Source organism: Leptosomus discolor, chromosome 9 (assembly GCF_034619465.1).
Source record: "Leptosomus discolor isolate bLepDis1 chromosome 9, bLepDis1.hap2, whole genome shotgun sequence".
NCBI lineage: Eukaryota > Metazoa > Chordata > Aves > Leptosomiformes > Leptosomidae > Leptosomus > Leptosomus discolor.
The window spans coordinates 17,961,059-17,987,317 of NC_141399.1; the positions used below are offsets into that span (position 1 = coordinate 17,961,059).

Genomic DNA, 26,259 nt, shown 5'->3' on the forward strand with positions numbered 1-26,259 from the left:
TACACAAAAATATTTCCAGAGTAGCAACGTATTTTGCAGTGTTTGCAATGCAAACACCTGTTTTAACAGTGCTGTCTTCATCCCTGGCAATTTTAAACAAACACTGCCTTTCCCCAGGACCCTCAAATCTCTGTTACACTATGCGTGCTTCTTCGGGAGCTGCACTTTCAGACTGGATTCCCAAACTCACCACTGACTTTGCTACAGTGATACTCGCACACGATGCCACGCAGTCACCTGCTCACATGGCTGGGAGAGAACCACAATTTAGATCTTAGATGGGGGACAAAGGAGGAGGAGGCATTACCTCTTCAAAACAGATTTCTATGAGTCTCTTTCCACCACGTGGATTTGAATGGTAAAAAGGCAGAGCTCACATCTCATTCACTAAGAGACTGCCTTATCAGAAAGAAACTGAACAAAAAGCAAGAGGGATAACACTAAAACAACTTTCTCTTGACCAGCACTGCCACTAAAAGCAAACAACACTTTCTATGTGTGTCAAAACTACCTTTTTGTTTCAGTGTGCTCCTCCCCTAAACCCCTGCCCCCCAAAAAGCAAAAGCAAAAAACAAGGTGGGGAGGTAAAAACTTGGTAGCCTGGGGAGGTGTCTAACAGGGCTCCAAAACTGCTCCAAAGGAAAGCCGGATAAACTGTAAGTTCTTACTCTCAAATACGAAGCAACCAGACTGGTGTGACAAGACTACTTGGTTAACACGTCAGCTTTAACCTTTTATCATTACCTCAGGGTCTGCCCTCTTGACTCAGTGCAGTGTCTCTAGCACTCAACCTGCTCCCAAACACACAGCACTGCAATCAGGATTACCACTAAGAATTACAGAACAGTGTCAGGTTGAGACATGTCTTAACCCACTGTGAGCCTGTGCTGTAATAACAGCTGGGGCTATGCAAGTCCTCTCAGACACCTGTCTGTGTAGGTACAGAAGGATCTCTGCGCTTATGTCTGCAAGCAACTTCTTTGCACTTGGGTACTGCAAAGGGATAAGTTTTGCAAAAAAGTTTATCCTCATTGTACAGAAAAAAGCACAAACTATGCTGGTGAGAGCACAGGACAGTCCCCAGCTTTTCATTACAGATTTCAGGTACTGGCACAGATTTTCTGTTGGAGTTCTCTTCTCTGCCTACCTCAGCCACTCCTCAGGAATGACCACATCGCTCAGCAAAGGGTGTGAAGACAAATGCCAGGATTAGCACTCAGGAGTTTTGGGCCTTGAGCATACCACTTGCTCTGTACTGACTATGTATCAGGCTGTGGCAACCACCCACCTGCTCTAAAGATTTCAATTGGGAACACGTCTATTTTGACCTCAAAAGAAGGTTGAGAAGACACTCTTGACAAAAGGCCTCAGGAGTCACCTATATCCCCTCTTCCCATTTTCCCCATCCCAAGAGAGAAAACAACTAACACCCTAGAAACCTGTTATGGTATTGTGGGAAACTGGCTGGCATGCTTTTATCAAGCACTAACAGATGGTCAGAACGTAAGCTGTAATCCTTGACTGCAGCAAAGCTGATAGGGTGAATCCTTATCACAAAAGAAGCAGCACAGATATGGAGCTCTATTTCCCTGACAAGAAGACTGAACAGTGTATGTATGGGCTGCTACCAATGGATGAGCATCAGACTCCCACAAGGTACAAATCAAAACCCCCTCTCCATGGAAAAAGGCATGCCATAAGGCTTAGCTACTAAGGCAGATGCATCCTCTGTCAACAGAAGTCATCCAGGGCAGCCATCTCAAGCACTTATTACATCCTGCCTAGCATTAACTAAGAAGTCAAACAGTACCCACTAATAGTGCTGATAATCCCATGTGGCCCTTTCAAATGCCAGGAGTGAAGCTGGAGAGCACAGTTAGCACCTTGGAGTAACTGGCTCTTGAAAACTACAGTCACCCACTGGAAAACATCTGGAAAGGATCAGACTAGTTTATAGCTGCAAAGGGAAGGGGTGGATTCTCAGAGCTGCCAAGGGCAGGTGTTTCACAACAAGCACTGTATAAAGCAAACTGTTTCGTATACGGTCAGACCAGCCTCTTTGAAAAATGAGTTATTAACAGGAAAACATAGAGCTTAGAAGTCTGCAGAACCAGAAAACATTTATACAAGCTTTGTGACATATTTCCCACAGCAGGACTGTCAATCTAACTAGCCTAGGCACTCCTGCAAGAGATAACGTACAGCAACACCAACTCTGTAGTACAGACAGAAACCTAACATGTTCCAAAAACACAGCTTTGAACATTCCCTTGTAATGCTTTAATCTAAAGGGTCAAAATGCTGTCATATTACACTACTCACTAACAGCCCCTTAGGTTTGGGTTCTGCAGAGCACACTGGCACTAACAAGCCAAGATGCTCACAGTTCTGATGTGCTATGAGCTATGGGGCAGTTGACATTTTACTTACAGATATATCCTTGTAAAGATGCACCTGGTCAAACTCAATGCCATGAGTTATGAAGTAATCAATGACTGAAGAGAGCAACGTCATTTCAGGAAGAGAAAAAATGTCCATAAACTGCTTAAGTGACGGACCCTGGAAAGCAAAAAAAAAAAAAAAAAGAAGGAAATACATTAAACAAAAATACCTCTAAAAAAAAAAAAAAAAAAAAAAAAAAAGCAAAGCCAACAAACAAACTTGTATCACCCAGTACCATCTGGAAGACATTCCAGGCTAACAAAAAGAAAAACACTAATATGGAAAGTCCCAGCCACTCAGCAAGTAGCCCTCTGTTCTCAACCAAAACGCTAACCTAATGCATTAACACTTGACAAGAGAGAGGCTTCTCCTTCACAGAAATCATTAAACAAACCCAGCATCATTAACACCATGGGGTGAAGGTGGAGGAAGCAGGAAGTCAGTCCTAGACACTAACTTTTATTTCAACACCATGCCCTCTGCTTCCCACCCTGGCCTCTTGGCATTACCACAGGTGCCAACAGACAACGTTCCGCTACAGAAGCAGCTACAGCTGTTGCTGGAGGTGCCCCATTGCCCATCTAAACCAGGCTGTGACACTGGACACATGGGCACCAAAGCTGCTCTAACCACATTATAGTGAGGTTTCACACATTAATGCAAGAATCACTCCAATAAGCAGTTTGTCAATGGCTGTTGCCCTTGAGTCACTATGGAAAACTCAAAGTGGGCACAAAGAAGGAAGAACTTCACCCCACTCAGCAGACAAACGGAAACGGACAATTAAATCCCGACCAAGGAATAACTCACCTTGTATTAGGCAAGGTTGCAGCTCTTCCATACATTTGCTATTTTTATTGCCTACCAATCACAAAACTATCAGCAGGTCAACAGCCAACTTTGGCTCCAGAGAGGCCTTCCAGGAAAATAAAGCTTGTTTATTCAGTATGTACCACCTGTGCAGAGGACTACGGTGAGTCTCGCTGGTAAGCAGAAGCTAGAATCATTTTTTTCCATCTATCACTGAAGTGCCAGGTCAGCCAAGGGGACAGTTACTAGGGTTTTGCGTATGAAAAGCAATCTGGGAAGTGCATAGACCTCTCAATGAACCCAGTCGCCAGAGGTGCCCTGGCAATCCAGTCACATCATGCCTATGCATGTGAACTTTGAGCAATCCATGACTAACAGCCGCAAAGTTGCGACTCTCTAGGATAATACTGGTCCACATCAGAAGGCGTTTCTTATTGCTATGTGGAAGATGGATATGAAAGCAGCATCCAAAAGATCACAGAAGGTACACATGGTGGAAGCTGACAGAGGGCACATGCTGCCTAATGACAAACATGTGCCACTGCCATGTCAGGATGTAACAACAGTAACATCTCCCATTTCATCTGGTCTTGTAAGGGTAGAACAAGAGACTAGCACTCTGTTTGAAGCACCATCTAAAGGCAGTATCGGGACAACATAAATTTGGATCAACAAAGACGCAAAACAGCATTCTGTTACAAATAAAAATGCTGCGATCCAAAGCTATGCTGGTGTGCTAAGGGTTATACAGTTTCTATCCAGCCAGCACAGGACAACTTGACCTACAGCAGAAGAGAAGACAAAGAACACCCTCTGGTTTGGGCCACATACTGCACATGGTGGTGCTGCTTAGCAATACTTGCTGAATCCTTTCAACAGACTTTTGTCTGTTTTGATGTGTGGTTGCTAAGGGAACATTCGTCCCACTAGCAAAACCAAAATTTCCTGAAAACAGCCCCCACTTTGTTTCCTGTTCAGGGACTCTGGGAAAGAAGTAAGAGGGACACAGACAGGCAGTTCCTACTGAAATCACTAGGTATGGGACTTAGCAGAGCAATGACCTGTCCCACCAAGACCTTAAACATAGAGGAGACAGTTAAATGTTCAATGTTAACAGCAAGGACTTACCTTGTCAACTCTGATTCCATTTTTGTGCCTTATGCCATCATCCTACAATGCAAATTCAGACTCCCCCCTCCCTTTAGTGGCTCAGCTTCCTTACAGCAGACATACTGACACAAGTCAGGGTGGAAACTGGACCATAATTTTAGAAAGAACACTACATATGCTTTTTCCACAACACCCATAAGTTCCCCACCTTCATCACAGGCCAGCACAAGCCACACCAGTTGCATTGTCTAACCCTGGGCAAGATCTGTGCCTACCTACTGCAGGTTTTGGGATGCCAGTAGCTGCCCACACATTCCTGCCAACAAAGAATCAAGAAAACCCTTGAGGGAGAATATTTACACATCTCAGCTAGATCAGTCCCACTTGTCTTATGCCTTGTTATGTCTTATGCCTGGAATCACTGACCTGGCAGACCTTCCTGTTACCTATACAGGTAGCAACATCAGCATGGCAGACTAAAGAGGACAAGGCCAAAGATCCCTGCTAAAGCCTCACTCCACATCAACTGCACTGCACCTGCTCACACCAGCAGTCACCTTAACCCAGATGCTTTCCCACTAAGGTGTTAGTGGCACAGGTTGAACAGACATTGCTGGATGCAAATGTCATTAGTTGTATATACTTTTGTTCTCTTTGGGATCCACCTATTAGTTTATGGAGTTCTTTACATTATTAGGAGAGGAGATTCACCTCTTTGCAAAGAATAAGCTGCTATTCCTAATTCTGTGGCCGAACGTTGTATCGAATTTTTGAGTACTGAACTATGGAAGAGAACATCTGGTATGTACAAAGCAGCACAGAAAGGCACGTGGACCTACAAAAGGCCACAACTCAAAGCAAGTTTCGTGTTTATAATTATTTAAAAAGAAAGGTGAAATCACCACAAGTTTGCCAAGAGTGAGGAGAGTTGCATATAGGGAGGCTAACCAAGTGCCGTTTACAGGCACGTATCAAATTTGAAACAGAAACATCCTATTTCAAAGCTGTAAACAACACTGAGCTATAAAGAGAGTATATGTTTATCCAATTGTGTGTGTGAGAGGAGAGAGAGAGAGGAGGGGGGAGAGGGAGAGAGGAGGGGGGAGAGAGAGAGAGGAGGGGGGAGAGAGAGAGAGGAGGGGGGAGAGAGAGAGAGGAGGGGGGAGAGAGAGAGAGGAGGGGGGAGAGAGAGAGAGGAGGGGGGAGAGAGAGAGAGGAGGGGGGAGAGAGAGAGAGGAGGGGGGAGAGAGAGAGAGGAGGGGGGAGAGAGAGAGAGGAGGGGGGAGAGAGAGAGAGGAGGGGGGAGAGAGAGAGAGGAGGGGGGAGAGAGAGAGAGGAGGGGGGAGAGAGAGAGAGGAGGGGGGAGAGAGAGAGAGGAGGGGGGAGAGAGAGAGAGGAGGGGGGAGAGAGAGAGAGGAGGGGGGAGAGAGAGAGAGGAGGGGGGAGAGAGAGAGAGGAGGGGGGAGAGAGAGAGAGGAGGGGGGAGAGAGAGAGAGGAGGGGGGAGAGAGAGAGAGGAGGGGGGAGAGAGAGAGAGGAGGGGGGAGAGAGAGAGAGGAGGGGGGAGAGAGAGAGAGGAGGGGGGAGAGAGAGAGAGGAGGGGGGAGAGAGAGAGAGGAGGGGGGAGAGAGAGAGAGGAGGGGGGAGAGAGAGAGAGGAGGGGGGAGAGAGAGAGAGGAGGGGGGAGAGAGAGAGAGGAGGGGGGAGAGAGAGAGAGGAGGGGGGAGAGAGAGAGAGGAGGGGGGAGAGAGAGAGAGGAGGGGGGAGAGAGAGAGAGGAGGGGGAGAGAGATCAAAAAGTGACCTTGCTGGAGACTTCACACAGCAGACTCAAAGGGGTATTACTAGAGGAAGACTGCCTTTCTCCTTCCAGCTTCCCCTAAGGCAAATGAACTAACAAAGGGCAAGAAACAAAGCATTCTGGGAGGGAAGGCATGTGAATGGCCCTGCTTGCCCACTGCACCACAAAGGCACTTGATGAAGAAAAATTTCTCCTAACTTCCTCTGCTTCAGGCAATGAAAGTACTTCTACAGTTCCTATGGACAGAATTTCAGTCCTTAACTGTGACAATAAGCTTTTCGGCCTAAAAAAAAAATCCCTCTAACACTCATGGATGCCAACCCTAATAATAATAGCAGAATAATATCCACTGAGTAGGTCCGAAGAGGTGTGAAGGGGAGATGCCTCTCATGAAGGAATAAAACCCTACCAAAAACCAAAGAGAAAGGCATTGCAAGCCCCCTGCTGCTATACACACATGCCCCTTCCCACACAATTCACTGCAGGCTGCCCCGGTAGCTTGGGAGCCAGATGCGGCCAGGAACAAGCAAGGAACATCTCCCTATCAATCTCCAGAGCCATTCAGCTCTAGGCCAATAGCCCTGGTGTTTAGGAAAGCTGCGCAGATGGCTTTCACATGCTAAACTGCTAAATAACCTCTGGGGCAAATTCCCACTAGAACAAAAATACACACTGCAGCTCACTAGGGACTGAGCCTTTTGCAGTCCAAGGGAGGCTAGAGTCATTTACATGCTCATACAATTCACTCTGTCTCCCTAGCTGTTAAAGGAGCTCCTGCATCATAGCAGTAAAGGGCTTACAATACCTTGCCATAGAAGTCACTCATCTGATACAGGGGGATGTGCTGCGTACCACCGTAGAGTTCGATTACTTCTTCATCAGGCACTGGTTTGAGCCCTCTAGACACAAAACAACAGAAATAGTTCATCTATAATCACCAGTCTGCACAGAGTTACAAACTGCAGCAAAAGAAGATAGGACAAACAAGTTTCTTTCTGAAATTCACCCATTTCTCTTGCACAAAAGCAATAGCCAGAGAGCCTGACAGCTCCATGGTTTCTTAAGATTCACATAAAATCTTTCCCGAGACATTTTTGAGATACCTTATTTGCTCCTTCATGTTAATTGAGGGGCTTTGTCCACATTCCTGCAGAGAGTTCAGACAGAGGCCTCCCTCTGTATGCTGTCAATCTGCTGACGGGACTGCCCCACCAAATCGGCCCCCTGACCTGACTTTGGCAGCCCTGAGAAAGTGTAGTTTTGGAGAGGTTGCTTCCACAAGGTAGATCCCCTTTAAATGCAAAGGTGTAGGAAAAGAGCTTTCTGAATATGACATTTCCTTTTATATTCAGTTTTCCTAAGCAAATCAAATTCTTCACTAAGACCATTCAACAGAGATCACTGCTTTTCCCCAAAATACCGTAATTACAGGTATGTCTATGAGCTGTACTGTTCATGAACATCAGGTTATCTGACTGCTGCACATTTTGCCTCTTGCACAATTTTTGATGGTTGTTTACTCAAGCAGTCAGTAACTTTCCCTTTCTCCTTTGCTATTTAATCACAGTACAGCCTCTGAGAAGTTAGAAGTTGCCTCAGTTCCGCTCAAAAGCGAAGGACAGTCCAGGAAAAGGACAGTCCAGGAAAAGGACAGTCCAGGAAAAGGACAGTCCAGGAAAAGGACAGTCCAGGAAAAGGACAGTCCAGGAAAAGGACAGTCCAGGAAAAGGACAGTCCAGGAAAATAAAGCTTAAACGTGTTTTCACTAAAAATCTCCTAATGAAGCTGAAGTGAAATATGGGGCAGCACCAACCCCCTCTTCCCACCCCCCCAAAAGCTAACTCCAAGAAGCCAATTCTCTCTGATTATGAAACTCCCTTTTTAATATTCTTAGAGTGTTTACTGTAACCGAAGCTTAACAGCAAAAGGGCAGAGTTCAAGAAAAAAAAACAAACATTGGCTTCCATGCACAGGAAATACAACACAGATTTACAGGAGCTTCGCTACAGATATCTATGAATTACTGCTTCTTACACACCAATCCTACTCTACTTTGGGCCAAGGTTTTCTCCCAGTCTCCAGTCTCACAACTTTTTGGAGAAAACTTTGCTCTGCACTGTTTCAATCACTTATTCCAAAGGACACCCAGCTCTCCTTGGAGAACAACAGAAGAGAAGGGAAAATAGGACAACCTAGGCCTTAAACTGAGCCCAGATTCTGATGCATCATTACTTTATTGACATGTCTCCACTGCTTTAAGATTTTATTTGCACATCCAGACCATTCTCCTCTTAGCGTTGTGACAAGGCGCAGCAGACCACTGCTGGCATATACTCCTGCCTGGAGAAGACAGGCCTGTATGTGGACCATATCCAAAAGAGTCCTTTCCAAGTTGCACTGTTTGGTCACAGACGTTAACCCAGGCATGCTGTAGGTGCAACTCAGACATTACGCAGCGTACATGACCAGATGTGTTATCAACCATTACAAAGAGCTCCAGGTCTTCCCACCCACACTTGGCTTGAAATGCTTGAGAAAAATAACTCCCTGCAATTATATGAGAGGTAAGCATTTGAAGCAAGCGCAAACAGGATAAGCCAGACGAGACTGTGCTCTGTTCAAAAAAAAAAAAAAAACAAACCCATATGCCATGAACATATACTCAGATTCAGTAATCCACCTTTGCACATACGGGCATTTAGAAAATGATTTTCAGAACTGACAGACCTATATGCTGTCCCCAGCTGGACATAATGGAAAGCATCAATCTTCATGAGAAGACTCTGTGATAAGAGACAGATATTTACTGTTAGAATTGTGTAGATTTACACTGAAACCTTATTTAAATTTCAAGTACCACACAAATGACATCTAGAAAATAAAATTCAATATAAATATCCCATATCTCTGTATTTTAAGCTGCACTTACTCTCCATCCACTTTTACACACACTTATTTATACTGCGACTTTTTTATTTGCCTCTCTGCAAAAGACCATGTTTCTATGAGCCAAAATACCACTGTCTGTAACACTCCAAAGTTTGTGGACAGGGGTGCAGTTGAAAAACAGAGAGAAAAATATTTCTGTGACTCAGACAGTCTCTTCTTATCTCCCTCCCAAAAGTGCACACACTCCAAACGAGCTTTATGTGCACAAGAGATCTATTTCTTGTCACATTTATCTTAAGCAGAACTAAGTGGGCAAGTTTTGGTTTAGAGCACAGCTGCACCGAGTAATTTTCTTCACACAAGAGTTCTCCCCTCCACGATTTCTCCCCCTCCCCAATAGACATTTAAGCAAAGGTGTTTCATAAGCACAGCAGGCTGGTAACATTAGAGCTTTCTTTGCATTTTTTGTATCAGACCCCCCTATTCATGAGTGATCCTCCATCCACCATTCTGAAGCAGTAACACAAGTTCTCTGGGCAGGGAAAACAGCCTCACACTAACCCACATCACTCCGCAACTTGAATAACGACACAGTATCAAACTATTTGTGCTGTTTCTACCACAGTGCAAGGTAATTGGTTCCACAAAGTATTCAAAAGCTTAAGGTACCTTCTGTTATCATGACGCTGTATCAGTGCAGCTTGTTACACCATGGGCAGACCTCTCACTCGTTTGTGAGGAGTGCAGGGAAATATACTGAAAGATTTACTTAGACAGGCACTACCCAGTTTTGCAAACTCTGATACTAACAAAAGAGTCTCACCTCCTACTCACTCAAAGGGCGCTTTGCTTGGCTAGGCTAGTTGCCTCTGTGTTTCTCTGGTATATCAGCCAGAGACTTACATAGAGAAAGAAACTTCAGTTTCTCACAGATCTACTTCTAACTTTGTAAAGTCAGAGGCATGAGTGGTCTGCTGCCATGCTGTCACTGCAGTCAAGACAAAAGACACAGGAAAACTCTATACTGTTTTTTGAGTTGTTCTCTCTTTTTTTTTTTTTTTTTTTTCCCACTGCGGCAGAACAACACACACACTCCAGTCTGTCCTGCCTGCTTCCCTGAATTTGCTCAAAGCTCAGTATAAGAAAAGCCACTACAGTGAAGCAATTTTCTCTGCGGTGCTCTAACCTGACTGCCTGGCTGCAGCAGCCAGCATGACATCACTGGGCATCAGGCTTTCAGGGAATCGGTCCAAAGCACTGAAAAAGGGTTAAAGCTAATGCTTGCACTTTGCTTGCCTGTGCTCCCAAGAAGCATGCATCTCAAGTAGCTCGGATCTTTTTCCAGGCAGCCTTATTATTCGGGGTGGGGGGTGGGGAAGGCTTCCTAAAGCATTCTCCTGACAAGTCATTTCTAATAATAGAGTAAGACATAAAGCCTCTGTTCCTGGCAAGTATTTGTAGATGCAGGATCGAGGTTTGTTGTTTAAATTTCCTGAACGGCAGAAATGATCACACAAACAAGCTGAGTTTTCTATTAATTAGCTTGTGGAATTAACGGACACTTAAATTGGCAAGGCTGTTTACCAGAGGTCTTCACTAGAATGTCCCATTCTACGAGAGGCTATGCATACACAAAAGACATCTTTCTCTTGGAAGGTTTATAAGCAAGAAGAACCCATGCAATGAAAAGCACAGCCACCCAAACTCACTGATAGTTTGGTGATCAATGTTATTGCAAGCAATGACAGAAAGCATTGCCACTAAAACCATAATGCAATGGAAGACAAAGCCCAGGAGACTGAACTTTGTACAACTTACCTTTTGTACATCATAGTGAAGTCCACGTATGGCAAACCCTGGAATGTAGTCATACCTCCCAAGCCCTTCTGGATACTGGGAAGACAGTGACATCATTAGAGGCACAAGTGCTGAGTTATCAACAAAATTATTTCACCTGTTGAGCTGGCTTGGTCCTACCAGTCGTCTCACCCCAGGCATAAACTGACCAAGGAACAGGTGCACTTCATTTTGTCCCTTCAACAAAGTGGATGAATAGAGAGAGACATAAAGGATCAGAATCCCCAAAACTAGTTTCTCTCATGTAAGGGACACTAGTGAAAAGGTAACAGATTCACCCAGGCAGTGAGGACACTTCTAGTAAGCTCTATTCAATGCATTTATTTGGCAAAGCAATGGCTCGGCAGAGCCCCTCTAAAAAAGAAACACATGACAAGAAGAAAATGCACAGACCAGTCACCTATTGCAAACAGGGTGTCCATTACTGGACACGCTACACAGCGCCATCCACATTGACTTGTGCATGTCAAGTCTCGTACGGCTTCAATGTTGGCCCACGGTTCATGACTATCCATCATGCGTACCTCGAACCAGCAATTCTGTAGGCATTATTTCCATAGTTAAGTAAAACAGACCAGACCTTTCTAGACTAAGGTTCCTGCTCCATACTTATTAAACCTCAGGAATGTAGAGCATGGTAAATTGTCTCAAAGGAAATTAATTCCACACACAGACAAAACTTTCCACAATCAAAGACTGTGACTCATGAAATTTATCTCAAAAAAACAAGTAATTGACACATGCACACAATGTGGCACTTTACAAGCACGTCTGAGGTGTTGCAAAGACAGCATTAAGCTTAATTAAGGGGAAATTCTTAGCACATCGTTACCTTAAATTGTTCTATTAGGATGTCTCTGGCAGTGTTGAAAATCATAGAGTGTAGTAAATTAGAATACTGTGCTAATGTGTAGTCGTAGTCAAAGCCATATATCTCGATATCTCCCAGGCTGATCTCGTTGTTAGCATAGATAGCGGCCGGGTTGAGGAGATTGCAGACTCCTGGTGGAAGGAGATCTATGAGAAGCGAAAAGGGAGAGGTTAGAGAAACTGAAGGGATCACTGAAATTTCAACTTTTCGCACTGGATCTGGCAACAGCTGGAAGTACCACACAGCAGCAGCAAAGGAGCACAGCACTGCTGTCAAACGCAGCTGCTGTTAACTCACTCAAATAATCTTCCCCATGAAAAAACACACTGTGAAACCACTGGCTGCGTCTGGTGATGATGTTAACCACTTTCACACTGAGACTGTCCTTTTGTGCCAGGAAGCCACGAAACAACATCCTCTGGTCTCTGGCCTACATGAAGCAAAGCAGACCTGAGATTTTGAAGCGTCAAATTTCTAGCTCACAGCAGCTGCATTTTCAGCAGGCTCACCAACGCGAAAGGCAGCTGCAATGTGTCACCAGAAAACCATGCGCCCCTCACTTAAAACCTGAGCAAGACAAACAGGCTAACTCTCCTCTTTAAGAAATCTAGAGTACTTCCAATTAGAAATTTTGAGGTTTGCCTTTTGGCATTTTTTGTTTCTCACAGAAGCAGGCAGACTTCACAGAGCAATCCTGCAGGTACCGCTAGGGCTTTTTTTATCATTATTAATGGGCAGGATAAAACAAGGTTTTGTACAAACACTGACAAAACATAAAAAAACCCAACCAAAACCACATTAAGCCATGCTCTTGGAGCACATAATGCTGACAGCAACAAGTTGTCTGCTTTCCTCTGATAAACAGCTGTGGAAACAGCTCAGTCCTTGTGTGTGTGCTTTGTCACTTCAAAACAGGGTTACTGTTCAAGATGCTTGTGAATAACACTTTGCTCCCCAGATCACTGTGAAAATGGGGGTTAAGTGACCTAGCAGATGAACTACCTGTAAATCCTTTTTCAGAGCTAGTCTAGAGAGTGGAGAGCTTTAGCTGCACTACAATGGGAGAGACAGGAACAGACCCTCCCCAGGCTTCCCGCTCCATGAGAGCTGTCCATTGCAAGATGAGAGAGTAATAAAAATAGTTCCCTGTAGTAGGTTGACTAGTCACATCCACACGGGGCACAGAGAGGGGAAGGAGACATTTCCTCCCTCCTCAAAGATGGGTAATTTTCTCTTTGAATGGTAGGAAAAGTGCAGACATTTTCCAGATCCTACACAGCATCAGCAGGTAGGATTTTTTTATCCCTTCCTACCTTAACTTTTGGCTTTTAGCAAGAACCCTTGTGCCGGTTCTTTAGTGCTTCCTTGCTATAAACCCAAGTTTCATCTGAATCTAGAACAAAAAAAATATTATTAGAAAGAGGTACCAGCCTCTCCCAATAAAGACTTTGTCTGGAATGATTACAGAATTTAGGTAAAAGCCCGAAGTACATTTGCAAGCACTAATCCAAAGAGGTGACCAAAGAAAAAGGATTCAGATATATCATAATTATTTTTTCAGGGGAGAGACACATTACAAAATATACCCATCCTTCTCTCCTAACTCACTTTCCTTTGGCCTTCAAATGCAATTCACCAGATCAACTAGAGAGGAATCACTAGAAAAGAAAGCAGTATTTTAAGGCAAAAGGGCTGACTTACTGGCTACACAGCAGGAATACAGCTCTCTTTCAGTGACTGCTGGTGGCAAAGTTCCTGGAAGAGGCTGAAGACAGCGGACGCAATCACTGTACTTTCCACTGGGATTTTAAAAGATGGTAAACATAAATAGGATTCAGATGATCACAACTTTCATCCTCTCATCATAAATGCTCTTCGTACCATAAACAAACAGAGCTCCACTTCCTGTCCTCACCTCCAGATAAATCTTCTAAGCATACACTGGGATTTGCCGGGTGTTATTTTTTTTCCTTGCAAAGAAAATGACACAACCCTAATCACATCACAGTGCAAATATGCAGTGCTTTCCTCTTCTAATGAAGGAACTTTTTTTTTTTTTTTACAAATGCACCCCACTTGCTGCTACCATATCCCTAGAGAGAGATCAAGCTCTTCCAGCATTCACCATTTGCCAACAGCTTTATGACAACACATTTTGATAGTCTGAGAGCAGTGCAAAATATCATTGCCTGAGCCCCAACTCTCCTTTCACAGAAGACATGAGACCAAACTAGATTCAACAACATACACCAGCCACAACTTTTGCCAGAATACAATCAGAAAAACTAAGGGAGCAGTATGATTTTGTAACAAGGAAAAGGTAGTCTGCGATTCGACAAGCACATAAAGCGAGTCTTATCTGTGATCAGAAGTAGAAGCAGTAACTGTGCCACAGTATGATTTATTACATATATTTAGATCCACTGGATGAAGTCATACTCCTCCCTGCCAGCCTCAAACGTACAGATCCTCTCTGCTGTTCTCCGACAGCCTCCTACCCAGATCACTTTACCCCACTTAGACATTTTGTCACACACCATGTTCCCTCTTACCTCATAAGGACCAAAAAGAAGATGCATACGCTAGCCAAAATGCTTTATTGCCATTGCCTCACACACAACATGCTCCCTATGCACACTTCCTGGAGCGCTGCACATCTCCTTGCTGTGTTTCCTACCACATCATCATCATCAAATCAAGTCACAGCAGCTTGCTGACAGCTTGCTCTTTCCACGCCGTCATCCTCATCTCAAATTCACAGTACTTTCAAAGTCACTAATCTCCCGGAGAGAAGGAAAAAGCTCTGGGTTTCAGTCCAGAGACTCATGCTGCACCTTCAGCTCAGTGTAAATGTCCATTTGCAGCATCCTCCTCAATAGAGCGGTAGGTGTCTGTCTCCTCTCACGCAGTCTCTCTGCAGGTTCAGACTACTGCAGGGAAGAGACAGAAGCCGGAAGCACATGCAAGATCAGTCTCAATATGAGAGCCCAAACATGCCTGGCTTATTGAGCCAGGTTTCAAGACGTCTGGCTTTTTGTTTGGGTTTTTTTTCCTTTGGTTTGCTTTTTTGTGGTTTTGTTTTGTTTGGGTTTTTTGGTGGCGTTTTTTTTTTTCCTTAAAGATAATCACCTGGGTGGTTACAAATTCTGTGTGCTTAATCAAGACCTGGGCTGCAGACTTGGGTGCTGCTGCTCTGCTGACATTGAACGCATAATCTGCTAGTGATCTTAGCCTCAGTTTGCGTGAGGATTGTCAAATCAAGACAAACAGATGACACCCTGCAGAAGCCCATGAAGACGCGATTTTTCAAGAACGACAACTTTTGCTTTTCCTCTACCAAGACACTGAAATAGATTGCTGGACAGGGATGATGAATTACAGCAAGAAAAAAAAACAACACAAAAAGCAGTTTTGATTATTAAAAAAGAAAAATAATCTCAACTACTCTTACCACCTGGGTCCTAACTGGAAATGGAGACAGTATCACAGTTAGTCACCGTCTACTCAGCACTTCACCCAGAAATTATGATCTAAGGGAGAACCGGCATGTGTACCTCTGAGGACAGTGGGGAAAAAACAGCTCTTGCAATAGTTACAAACCCCCGGAATCTGCATACTTGCACAATTTTTGCTCGTTTGCAACTTGATGGTTTTAACGGAAGCATCTGCATATCCACAGTACATGATAAAACTCAGCAACAAAGGCAGGCCATAAGAAAGTGTGTTTGATCTCATGCATTTTTTACACCTGGGTGTAAATGCCAGGTAAACACACATCTCCTCCATTTTAATGCTATGAGGCCCTATGAGCTGCTTAAATCAGAATATCTCCATGACAGCACAAATGCCTCTTCCCAGGCAGTAGCCCACATTGTCAGAAAGCAATAACACTCAATCCCCAACATGACAGCAGAGATGGAAACAAAAGCAGGTAATTAACTGTGAGCAGCTGTTAGAAATGCCAAGACACCATATGGCCCCTTCTGACTTGAAAAACACTCCAGTCAGGAGGTGCCAAGCACGTCCAGTGCTTTTCTGTGCTTCTCGAGGGTACTAACAGCATCATGCAGGAAACACTCCTTTTCTCAGCCTCAGATCCAGCACCTTAGTGAAGAATAACACATAAAAAAGGCAACTCACGCCTATCTCACACCCTTTGTACTCCCAGAGGTCCAACACAACAGACATCTGCGCTAACTTCTTTGTAAGATCAGCGAGGAAAAGAACGACACTGAAGAGCAGATGGCCACCATCCTCCACATTCTTCATGAATCAAAAAGTTCCCTTTGCTCACGCTGACGTGCTTTCTAAAGACAAACTGCCAGCTTTCCTCCCTTCCAAGTACCTCTTTATCCTTTTGAAGGGTTGTTTTGCACCATTTCCTGCAAAGCACTCCAACCAGCTGAAGTAGATGCCTCTACCAAGAGGGTAAGGAGAGGGAAATATTACTTAAAGAACATTAAAGGACAGAGGAGCCACGTTAAGAGTGCTGAAAATTACTCTGGAGCATAGTCTTGAATTTACGCCATTATGCCTAAATATTTTTGGATTTCTTGTCAATAAAATCTACGTGAACCAAAAGCAACATTAAAAAATACTGTTTCATTCCAAAATGACATTTTTTTATACACAAAAAAGCACTAGACAAATGCTACTAAAAGAGTTCTTTACAAGAAAAAAGTTTACATTTAGGAAAGCAGAATTGGGAAGTTAACAACTGGTTGCACTTCCAGTTCTGGCTGCTGATTGTCATTCCCAGTCCCATCTTAATCTGTAGATGCCACAACTGGTGAAACTTGCACACTCCCTAAGCGAGCTGCAGGGCATCTATTATCATAGCACTAGACTCATTCCCTGCTTTGGCAAAGAGTGAGGCCATTAAATCTTTGTGCCTGCTTGAGATTAGTGACACAAGCAGAATCAAAATGTGCTGGATTGCAAAAAACACCTCTGCACCGCGCCAAAATCACTAATGCAATGATCACACAGGGGCGTCATCTCCTCTCCCATTTCCAAATGCAATGGGTACAAGTTGCTGACTGCAGCTTGCATTATTTAGATGCAAAGGTATCTCTTGATCCACACAAACCAAAAAGAGCGAGGACTACCACTGAGCTACACCCTCAGTGTTACCAATGCCTAACAAGTTCCTGCTGTCTGCAAACTTGACTCTGTTCTCACATTTAACCACACTCAAGCTTATGCAGAGGCAAGAAGCTGGCAGTTATTTTAAAGGTTCCTTCGCAACGCTGATTTATTGTAGCCACGTTTATAAGTCTGAAAGATCTAGGAAAAAACCATACACACTTGCTTACGGCCAAATCCTCACTTGCTTGCCAGTTCCACTGACTTTCAGGATTGGATGTTTCCTACAGTGAAGACTTCAGACATTGATTTCTGAGAAAGCATATCAGCCTTCCTTGACACTTCAGATGCCATCAAACCAAAATACAGCAAGTCTTGCTCAACATCACCCCTCTGACAAATGCAATTATACTTCTCCTCTTGGCAGAAAAAAAAAAAAAGCACAGATAGTGGAAGCAGTATTCTCAAATTCTTACAGGTAATGAAATTTGGTCTTAAGAGTCAAAGTTGTAAAAGATAGTGAGGAACAATGAAGAGAATGGCCAATGCTAAGGGGAGATTGTCCCTCAGCAGTACCTTTTGTATAGCTATGTTGTGCTGTCATTCATATCACCACACTCAAGCCTGGCAGTACAGAGACACGTGTTTCTACAAAGTTGAGAACCTCCAACCAACTTTGGCTCTGGCCACCAAATCCGTACCACCACTGAGCTCTACTGCACAGAAGCTCTCGTCCTACACATCCTGCCTTGTCCAACTCAGTCAGCATTTGTCACTGGAATCCCCTCTGTGCAAAAATGCAACATTGGTCTATAAATCAGGTCCTAAGCAAGAGCTGGTTTGAAAACACATAATAAATTCTCCTAGTAGAGACCTGTCTCCAAAACCAATAGCAATAACTGACACTATAGGACAAAAGACTTTGCAAAGGTGAAGTTTCAGAGAAGGAGAAGATGGCACCACAGGATCCTTCTCAAACTCAACGCTCATGAATATCGAGTCATGACAATGTTTTCAAACCCATAACCCAACCACAGACATTCATTTTACATCAGAGTTAGAAATCAAGAATAAAGGAACACACTAATGCCACATTTTGCACAAATATTGTTTAGTTGTCAAAGCACAATTTAAATCAACTTGGACCAACTTTGTTTATGCCTCTTGACAAGACCCGAATAACAGCATGGTCTTGAAATTTAGGTTTGGGGAGCCGTTCTTTAAATGAACAAGGGCCTTCTCATTTAATATGTCTAATAGTTACCTGAAGGTTTGTAAAGAGTCTGCTCTGTAACACATGGGCTACTTCACCTAACTTCATTTTGTGTTTAGTCCTGCTGATTAGCTCTTCATGTCCAGTAATAACTGTATCTCTTGCACCCCAATGTAGCGTAACTATGTGAATATGTGAAACTTCACAATCTGTCACATAGCCAAGTGAGCATTTTCCCAAGGGACCATGACACAGTCTATTAACATCTCTGCATTTATGGTTTCAATACCACTACTGAAAAGAAAAAATGCCTTTGGGGATATTAAGGTCCAAACACCATTACAGTTCTTGCAAGTTGGAATTTCTTTTAAGCAGCAGGGCTAAAAACCACAACTCAGTCTTGGAGCAGGGATTGTCCTCTTTCAGCACCCTGTACTGCCTTCAGCAGCTCAGGCAAAGGGGATGACACCCTGCAAAAGCTGGAATGCAGCAGGCTGAGCACCCAACAGATCAGCAGCCAATTTCTTTACATTTGTGCATCATGAAGGACTTTTAGATTTTATGTCAAATCTCGTGTACTGGAAGGTGGGGGAGGAAGGAATGACAGAACTTGCCAGTTTCAGAACAGCGAGATGGCTCTTCCAGATGCCTATGGCAGGCTGCTGTCCTTCTCCAAACCCTTAGATAAACAAGAGCTAATAGAGAGCTATTTAACAGCAGACACAAAGTCACACTTAGCTCTCCATAGTGCTTACCTTCAGCGTCCCAAGAAACAAGAAACCAGCAGGAAAATGTTTCCTGCCCTTATGCCATGAAAGCTATTCCTTTACATTTTTGGGAGAGTTTAATAAAGCGGAGGTCTGCTGCTGTCAAAAAGACCACAATCCTGTTTTACACATTGATAGATTTGGTGAGTGTCATGAATTTTCCTCACTTAGCAAGATGTCAGTGTACCAAGTAACCAATGGAGCCAAGTAACTTCTTGGTCAGAGAAACAAAAACATGCACGCACGCACACAGGAGGAAAAGCTGGTTTGCATCTGTAACACAAACTGAGCTCAGGATCAGCAGACATCCTAGCAGCTGCAGCATCAGTCTTCTCCATGCTCACCTTTGTGTCAACAGAGTGTTACAACTTGGGCCCTGGACTCCTCACCACACCAGTCAACACGACTGTCTATTTGTCCTAGTCTAACCATCTTCTCATATGCCAACCAACGGCAAATTAAAGAAAAACGCAACCAGCCCTTCATTTAGACCGTTCACCACGACAAAATCCACGGTAGCGAGGCCAGTTCTGAAGAACCCCACATACACTGCGCGTCCTGAAACGCTGAGATCAGCCGATGGATGTTCACAGAGGGAAGCCCACGATGAGGAGCGGGAGACCAGGGCCAGATTTCAACAGAAATAAAACCGTCCCAGAAGGCCCCGGGCAATGGAGGCGTGCGAATGGCATTGCCAGGGAGAAAGCTTCCAACCTCCGCAGCTGCACAGCAATAGGCACATCCCCAGTTCTGCAGCGCGGAGAAAGGCACCAAGATGCAAAGAAGGGGAAAAAAAAAAAAAAAAAGAGGAAAAAGGCCGAGCCCGGCAGGACGTGGCAGTCCCAGCGCCCGGAGGCGGCCCTTACCGTATACCAGCTTTTTCATCTCGTGGTACCTGGCCCACAAGTAGGTCTTGGTGTCGGCTCCCTCGGCCGGGAGGGGTTGGCTGCCCGCGGCAGAGCCGGGCTCGGAGCCGCGCCGGGCTCTGCCGGGGGCCGCCGGCTGGTTGTCCCTGGGCTGCCCGTGGCCGCCGTCCCCAAGGCACTGGCTGGTTTTGGGGCGGCAGCTCTGGCAGGAGACGGCCACGGCGAGGAGCCGGGGGGCCGCGTTGCTGCCCCTCCTCAGCGCCGCCATGGTCCCGCCCGGCGCTGCAGCCTCCAGACAGCCCGCACGCGGCCGCCGCCGGGGCTAGCTCGGCTCGGCTCCGCTCCGCTCCGCGTCTCCCCGGCCCGCGGCGGCACCCACCGGGCGGCCAATCCCCGCCGCCCGGTGCGAGGGGGCCGGGCCGCGCCACGCCTCGCCACGCCTCGCTGCAAGGGGCCCGAGGGGCGGCGCTCGGCGGCAGCCCGCGGAGAAGGGCTGAGGGCGGTGAGGGCCCGAGTGAGCTTCGCTCGCCGCGCTCCGGCCCCTCGGGCGGATGGGGGGGTGGGCGGTGGTCCCTCACTGCAGCCCCGCCCCTCAGTCCCGCCCCGGCCAATCAGACGAGGCGAGCCGCCCCGAGCGGGGTCACGTGGGTACCGACCACGTCCTTCCGTTCGGCTGCTTCCAGAGCAGCTCGGGTGCTCGAGCTGGAGGTGAGGGGCGCGCGGCGGGGGGTTGCGCGGCAGGGGCTGCGCGGATTGGCTGCGCGCCCCCGCCGGGCCGCGGCGGAGGGGCCGCCATGGCTGCCCGCCCGCGGGGGGCGAAGCTGGGCCCAGTCCACCCGCTTCTCACCTCTCCACCAGCGTCACGGAGAAGCCTCGGGCTTCCCACAGCGGGCTCAGCCTCCCGGTCGCGGTGTGACGGCGAGGCGCTGGGGGGGCCGTCGCACGTCCCGTTGCGCGTCTCACACGCCTCCCCGTCTTCCTTTATACGCGAACTGCGGAAGGCGCCGGTCCCGCCCCGGCCATGTTGGTGAGCAAGAGGGTGAAGCGCCTTTTGCAGCTGGTGCCTGGGAAGCAGCGCTTCGGCGTTTACAGGTTCCTGCCCTTCTTCTTCCTCCTCGGGGGAGCGATGGAGTGGTTCATGATTAACGTCCGCATCGGCAAGGAGACCTTCTGTAAGTGAGGGCCGGGCCGCGGCGGCGATCCCCGGTGGGGGCGGCAGGAGGAGGCCTGGTGCCCTGATGAGTCAGCACTGCCCCCCCCAGCACCCCCTCCCTCCCTCCCGGTGGTCCCGGACAGCCCCCGGGTCCGAGCCGGTACCATGTGCGACAGCACCTGCTAGTGGTGAACACAACGGGGGCGGTTCCCCTCAACAAGAAGTTAGCGGGGGCTGACGGTGGGGTCCTCACCTGGAGGACTGATCAGCAAGTCAACCACTTCTCTCTTGAGTGCAGGATGTGACACTCCAGGTTCTGTCTCCCTAGCAGGACACTGGGCAGAAACAAACAAAAAACCTGGGTTTAGATTCTAAATTATACTTTTTTACATTGAAAAAGACTCACCGGATTTGTCAGAATTTAAGTGTAGGTGTGGGTTTATCTCAAATGTGACTTTTTTAATGAGGTAATCGAAAAAGAAGTATGAAAATGAGTCATGAGAACTTATTAGCTAACGACACTTAACTCCTAGAAGTTAAAGCACGTAGTTTTAATGTGGCATTCTTCCCTTTAAGGAACCTTGCTAGAAATTTTTGTGTACTTCAGAAAAAGGATCAACTCTGTATTAATATGAGAATATTCTTATTTTCATGGGAAATCTAGCTGAGGCTCCTGCAGAAGAAAACAGCTTGATACAATTTCCATAACTGACGAATTCACTGCAAACAAAATTTATTCTTTGCTCACTTCTGAAGGCTTGGGTTTGTTGTGGTTTTCCCGTTTATTCTGAGGCATATCTATATAGTAATAAAGTCAGGTTAGAGATTAATGTGCAAACATCCGTGTAGCAGCCATTATATTTCAGCTTAAGCCTTATTTTCACAAAAAGAAAATAAATTGCTATGCTTAAATCATGCTATACTACAGTAAGAATAATTGTGCGGTTTAGCCTAACTACTGCTCCATAATCCACGTTCAAGACGGATAACCTTTTTTTTTTTTTTTTTTTTTTTTTCTTGTGAGAGGTTTTATTTAGTGATGAATATTTAGGGATGATCAGGGTGTGAGGGGAGGCAGGAAGAACAACTAGGAATCACAAAATCAAGACTATGAAGATCGGTATATTCCTATAGTTTGTTTGTGGGGTTTAGGTTGTGGGTTTTTTGGTGGTTTTTTTGGGTTTTTTTGTTTTTTTTTTTTTCAAGGCTAAAATACTGAAGCCATGCTGGCAGTCCTCAGGAGTTGACTTTGTGCCTATAATTTAATTTCCCTTTGGCTTCAGCCAGTTTGGGCATTTGTATTTTTAATTACCCTCATGGGAAAGTAGACAAGAAATGATTGTATCACACTGGGAACTTAGTTTTCCTATAAAAACATTTCATCAGGACTTATGGGAAGAACTTTAGCCTGGATTGGAGGGAGAACATGAGCTATTTTTAAGTGGTAATAAGGTTTTTTGTTAGCTTGAATTTTCAGTTGCATATCAGTCAGGGTCTGCAGGAGAAAAGTGGATTTAAAAGTCTAGAAAGAGATGACAGGCTTCATACATTTAATACTATCTTGCACTTGGAAAATGCTAATATAAAAAAAAAAATCTTTTTTCTGGCAGATGACGTTTACCGTAGGAAACGATCTGAAAGACAGTATGAGGCACGGATGGAAAAGAATGATTTTTAGCTGAAACGTTTCAAGGGGAAGGTCCTGAATGCTTCAACTGTATTAATACCAAAGAAACATTACTGCCATGTTGATGGTGGGGAAAGATTTTGCTTCTGCAAGATGAACTGTAATCCACAAGTTCGTGTAATACACTCTCAGATGCTGTTGGCAGTTTCATTCTTCTTCCATCTGCTTCATATCTTTAATATTTTGTATTTAAGCCAAATACAGTAGCAAAAAGTTCATTGTGTTTAGGCCACTGCCACTTATTTAATGTTTGTTTAGTACTTTTAAATAAACTAAACTGAGTAAACATAATCTGGCTACTGCTTTTCTTTGCTTGATGAGACACCATTCTTGTGACAAGTCCAATGGGAAAGAAATGTTACATATTGCCTACATAATAGCACAATGGAAATAGTAATTTTTAGTTATTTTCCTTTGTACTGATAGAAACTGCTGTGGCCTCTGATTTGTTTTCTTTCTAATGTGGCATAATTTTAACTAGATAAAGAGAGAACAGACTCACTGCTCAGTGTTTACTCAGCCCACACTGTTTGGAAAGTCATCCGTGCATTCAGGCTCCACTGCCTACAAGTGCTGTAATACCCATTGTTGCTACTCTAACAATGAACTGAGCCGGGGGCTTTGGGGGAAAAAGTTTGATGTATTATTTACCTGGTAACAGGCGCAAGTTTAGAGGAATGTGCAACGGCAGCCCTGGCAAACCTGAATTCTGTTTGCAGGACTCCTGTCTCCCCAAAGAAGGAAAACAGAGCTAACTGCTCTATCCTGGACAGCTTGTACTCCCCAACGCAGTGACACTAGCTCTCAGGTGCGCAGGAGCGTGTCAGTGACTGCATCAGGGTGACTGGTGCAGTATTATCAGTGAGGATCATATATTAATGCAATTTGTTTCATTTCTGATGGCATGTGTATTTGTTGAGAGTTCCATAAAGAAGCCAATTCTTAAGATCAAACAAACCCAAGGGAGTTCATGTACTTAATGCGTTCCTGTGCTAAGTCCTAACAGCCTTTTTTCACAGAAGTAAGTTTTCATCAACTAAAGAGACAGTGGCTCTTTTGAAGATGTTACGGTACGCAGAGACTCAGCTTGCAAGTGGAGGGTAATGGTTGTACTTTGCATTGTGTCTTCCAAGGACTTGATCTGGAGGACTAGTGCTATTTGTGTGTTCAGGAGATTAAAAAAAACTGACAGAGAATTAGATGTGACTGTGCTGCTGTGTATTTTGACTGGACTGCATATTAATTACCTTGGGAAAACCTCTACTTCAGAAGTAATAGGAACCTAGATTTTGACTTTGGTTCCAAGATAGAGCCCAAGTTCAAAAACTCATACACAAGGTTCTTTTTTCAGTCAGAGATCATTGCACTGAAGTAAATGCTGACTGTAGCAAGGAAAAATAAAGCATTAATAAAAAGCCAGATTTTTAAAATTGCTGAGCTTTAGCTTCATCTGCCTTTACTTCTTGAGCCTTTTGGAACTATCTTGTATTTGGTTTCCATAGAAGCAAGTTTTTCAATATCTTTGTTTTGTTTTTGTTTTTTTTTTTTAAGAGCGAGCCTTGTGCCCTGGTTACTTCTCAGTACTCAGGAGCCTGGTGTGAAAACTTCCTGTGGCTTCCCTTAAGCTCTCCTGTCATAGCAGCAGAGTGTTTCACATGTACATCAGTGAGTCAAAGTCCAGTTTTTCATTTCGGAGCTCTTGCTCATTTTGCAGTACTGTTTCCCATTTGCAGCTGAGAGCACTAGGCACATCTGGAAGATATCCTGGGTGTCTCCAGCTAGGTAAACAGTGAGACAGGCTGCAGATGGTCATAAGAAGTGTGGTGTCAGGGAATTCTGTAGCACTGGTCTTTGTGACCAGTGCAGGAATAAAATCCTTCTCTGAGTTGGCATTGTACCATTTCAGGCAACACAGATCTGTTACATTTAGAAACCTGAACTATATTCCTCATTCTACGATGTGTTTGCTAGCACTGATCCTTCGGCATTCTTCGATTTTGCCAGTCTTTGACTAATGCTGGAAATCAGCATAGCTGGAAGGCCCCAGTGCCCAACCCATTCCAGTACCAAGCACACTTGGGGATTTAGTATCAATTTTAATCTACACCCAACCTTCAACAACCAAGGTCTTCATTTGGTTTCTCAGTTTTACCCCTGCTGTCTCCTAGTTCTGTGCCCTTTGCCTTCCTCAGCAATCTTTCTCATCTTCTTTTTGGCTCTTCCCATTTCCTTCCTGACCTCCAGCTGCCTCCCAGTCTGTCCACTGTGGTGGTGGTGGGCAATGGGGAGAAAGCAAGAACTCTCCTTTGGCTCAGGGCTCAGAACAGCAGTGGGAACACACTGCTGCTGCTGTGATGCACTGTGGGAGCAAGCCAGGAACACAGCTTTCATTTTAAGTTCTGCTGAGGCCCTGCCAGTTCTGGGGTTGAGCACATCTGCTCCTTCGTCAAGGAGTTCATCTGGTGTCAGTCCAGAACACAGCTCAGCATCTACAAACAGCGGTCTCATGTGTTCACTTTGCAGTGGCTGCAGCAGGAGATTTGGAGAATTACAAAGCATTTCTGCTGAAAGCTTTCCAAACTGTAGAAGTCAAGCCAATATAGATAGCAAGCATGGAAAATTTCAACTCAGTAAAGCAGCAGCAGTAAATAGTCATCTGCGAACAAACAGTGATACTTATGTACAAGCAATGCTGCTCACCACTGCAGCATTAGAGAGGGGACAATTTCTCCACCAATTCAGAATCATTTTCTGGAAAAAAATGATCCGTTCGTCAACAATTTCCCTGCTGTTGTGCCTCCAAGGATGCCACCTGCTGAAAGACCTCTGTCAAGCCAGGGAAGTACTGAGAAGTTGTTCTGATAAAGGAAAAGCATGTATGTGCCCAGCCTGTACTTCTCCCTGGCACAGGGGTGCAGCAGTTTTGCCCCAGCTTTTCACAAGTAGGAAAAGGAAAAAATAGTAATCTGTTATGTACTAGCGAATTCTCCCCTAGAGCAAAACTTTTACTATCTTCAGTGGAGGCAAGCTTTCACTTCAGACTTTATAAACAGATAGAAAACTGCACTTGCACTCTGGTTATGGCCAGCTCCAGCTCCTTACAAGAAAGGTGCAAAAATATGCAACGGGCACTGGTGGGATGACTGGTCCTGAGGAAACTCCTTAGGTTTTACTGGGTGATGGTGCTTCATACCAGGCATGAAAATTAATCATAGTCCTCCCAAAAATCATCCAATGGAAACTGAATTTAGGCACTCCCCATAGAGACAGTTGCACAGACTTCATGAAGGACTGACCATCCTTCACCATTTTTGTCCAAGGCTTTCGTTGTGCTTGGCTTAACCTAGGCTGAGCCATACCAGTTACTGGTTCTGCTGCGCAATTCAGTGCATTCTTCTCCATTTCTTTTCATGTCTCTCCTGCTCCCTCCTTTAACAGATGATCATCTGCATGGCTGGACTTCTGCACTGGATTTCTGATCCCTCTTGGTGCAGGAAGGACTGACTGTAGGAGACCACCATGTCTCCAAAACCTGACAGAGACTGGGGATCTCTTTATCCAGGATCACCAGACCCTACTGCACTGCAGGAGCTGTCCTTTTGTTTCTGATGGTCAAAATTAGACTTGCTGGAAAATGCAGTAAGCAAAAGGAATATGACGTTTGTTTTATTAATCAGAAAATTTCACGTGTATCAATGATTCAGATCCTA

The 26,259-nt window shown here is 45.1% G+C and overlaps 2 protein-coding genes across 2 annotated transcripts in view; one reads left to right on the plus strand and one right to left on the minus strand.

Moving 5' to 3' along the window:
- Positions 1-19,989, minus strand: part of NT5DC2 (5'-nucleotidase domain containing 2) — a 30,583-nt gene extending 10,594 nt beyond the window's left edge. The window contains exons 1-6 of the mRNA XM_086470308.1: positions 19,710-19,989; positions 11,740-11,924; positions 10,869-10,943; positions 8,889-8,944; positions 6,967-7,060; positions 2,431-2,559 (exon numbers count right to left, since the gene is read on the minus strand). Of these exons, the coding sequence (XP_086326434.1) occupies positions 2,431-2,559; positions 6,967-7,060; positions 8,889-8,944; positions 10,869-10,943; positions 11,740-11,924; positions 19,710-19,977 (807 nt within the window). The 5' untranslated portion in view covers positions 19,978-19,989. The remainder of the gene's footprint in view (positions 1-2,430; positions 2,560-6,966; positions 7,061-8,888; positions 8,945-10,868; positions 10,944-11,739; positions 11,925-19,709) is intronic.
- A 394-nt stretch (positions 19,990-20,383) lies between these two features.
- Positions 20,384-22,840, plus strand: UQCC5 (ubiquinol-cytochrome c reductase complex assembly factor 5). Its single transcript, XM_086470220.1, has 3 exons — positions 20,384-20,417; positions 20,711-20,881; positions 22,473-22,840. The coding sequence occupies exons 2-3, from the start codon at positions 20,731-20,733 to the stop codon at positions 22,538-22,540; spliced, it is 219 nt and encodes a 72-aa protein (XP_086326346.1). The 5' UTR covers positions 20,384-20,417; positions 20,711-20,730; the 3' UTR covers positions 22,541-22,840.
- Positions 22,841-26,259: the final 3,419 nt, after the last annotated feature.

Excerpts from the sequence above, each read along its gene's own strand:
- UQCC5 (XM_086470220.1), top strand. The coding sequence starts at position 20,731 with ATGTTGGTGAGCAAGAGGGTGAAGCGCCTTTTGCAGCTGGTGCCTGGG. Across the intron at positions 20,882-22,472 it reads CATCGGCAAGGAGACCTTCT|ATGACGTTTACCGTAGGAAA; the intron begins GTAAGTGAGGGC and ends TTTTTCTGGCAG.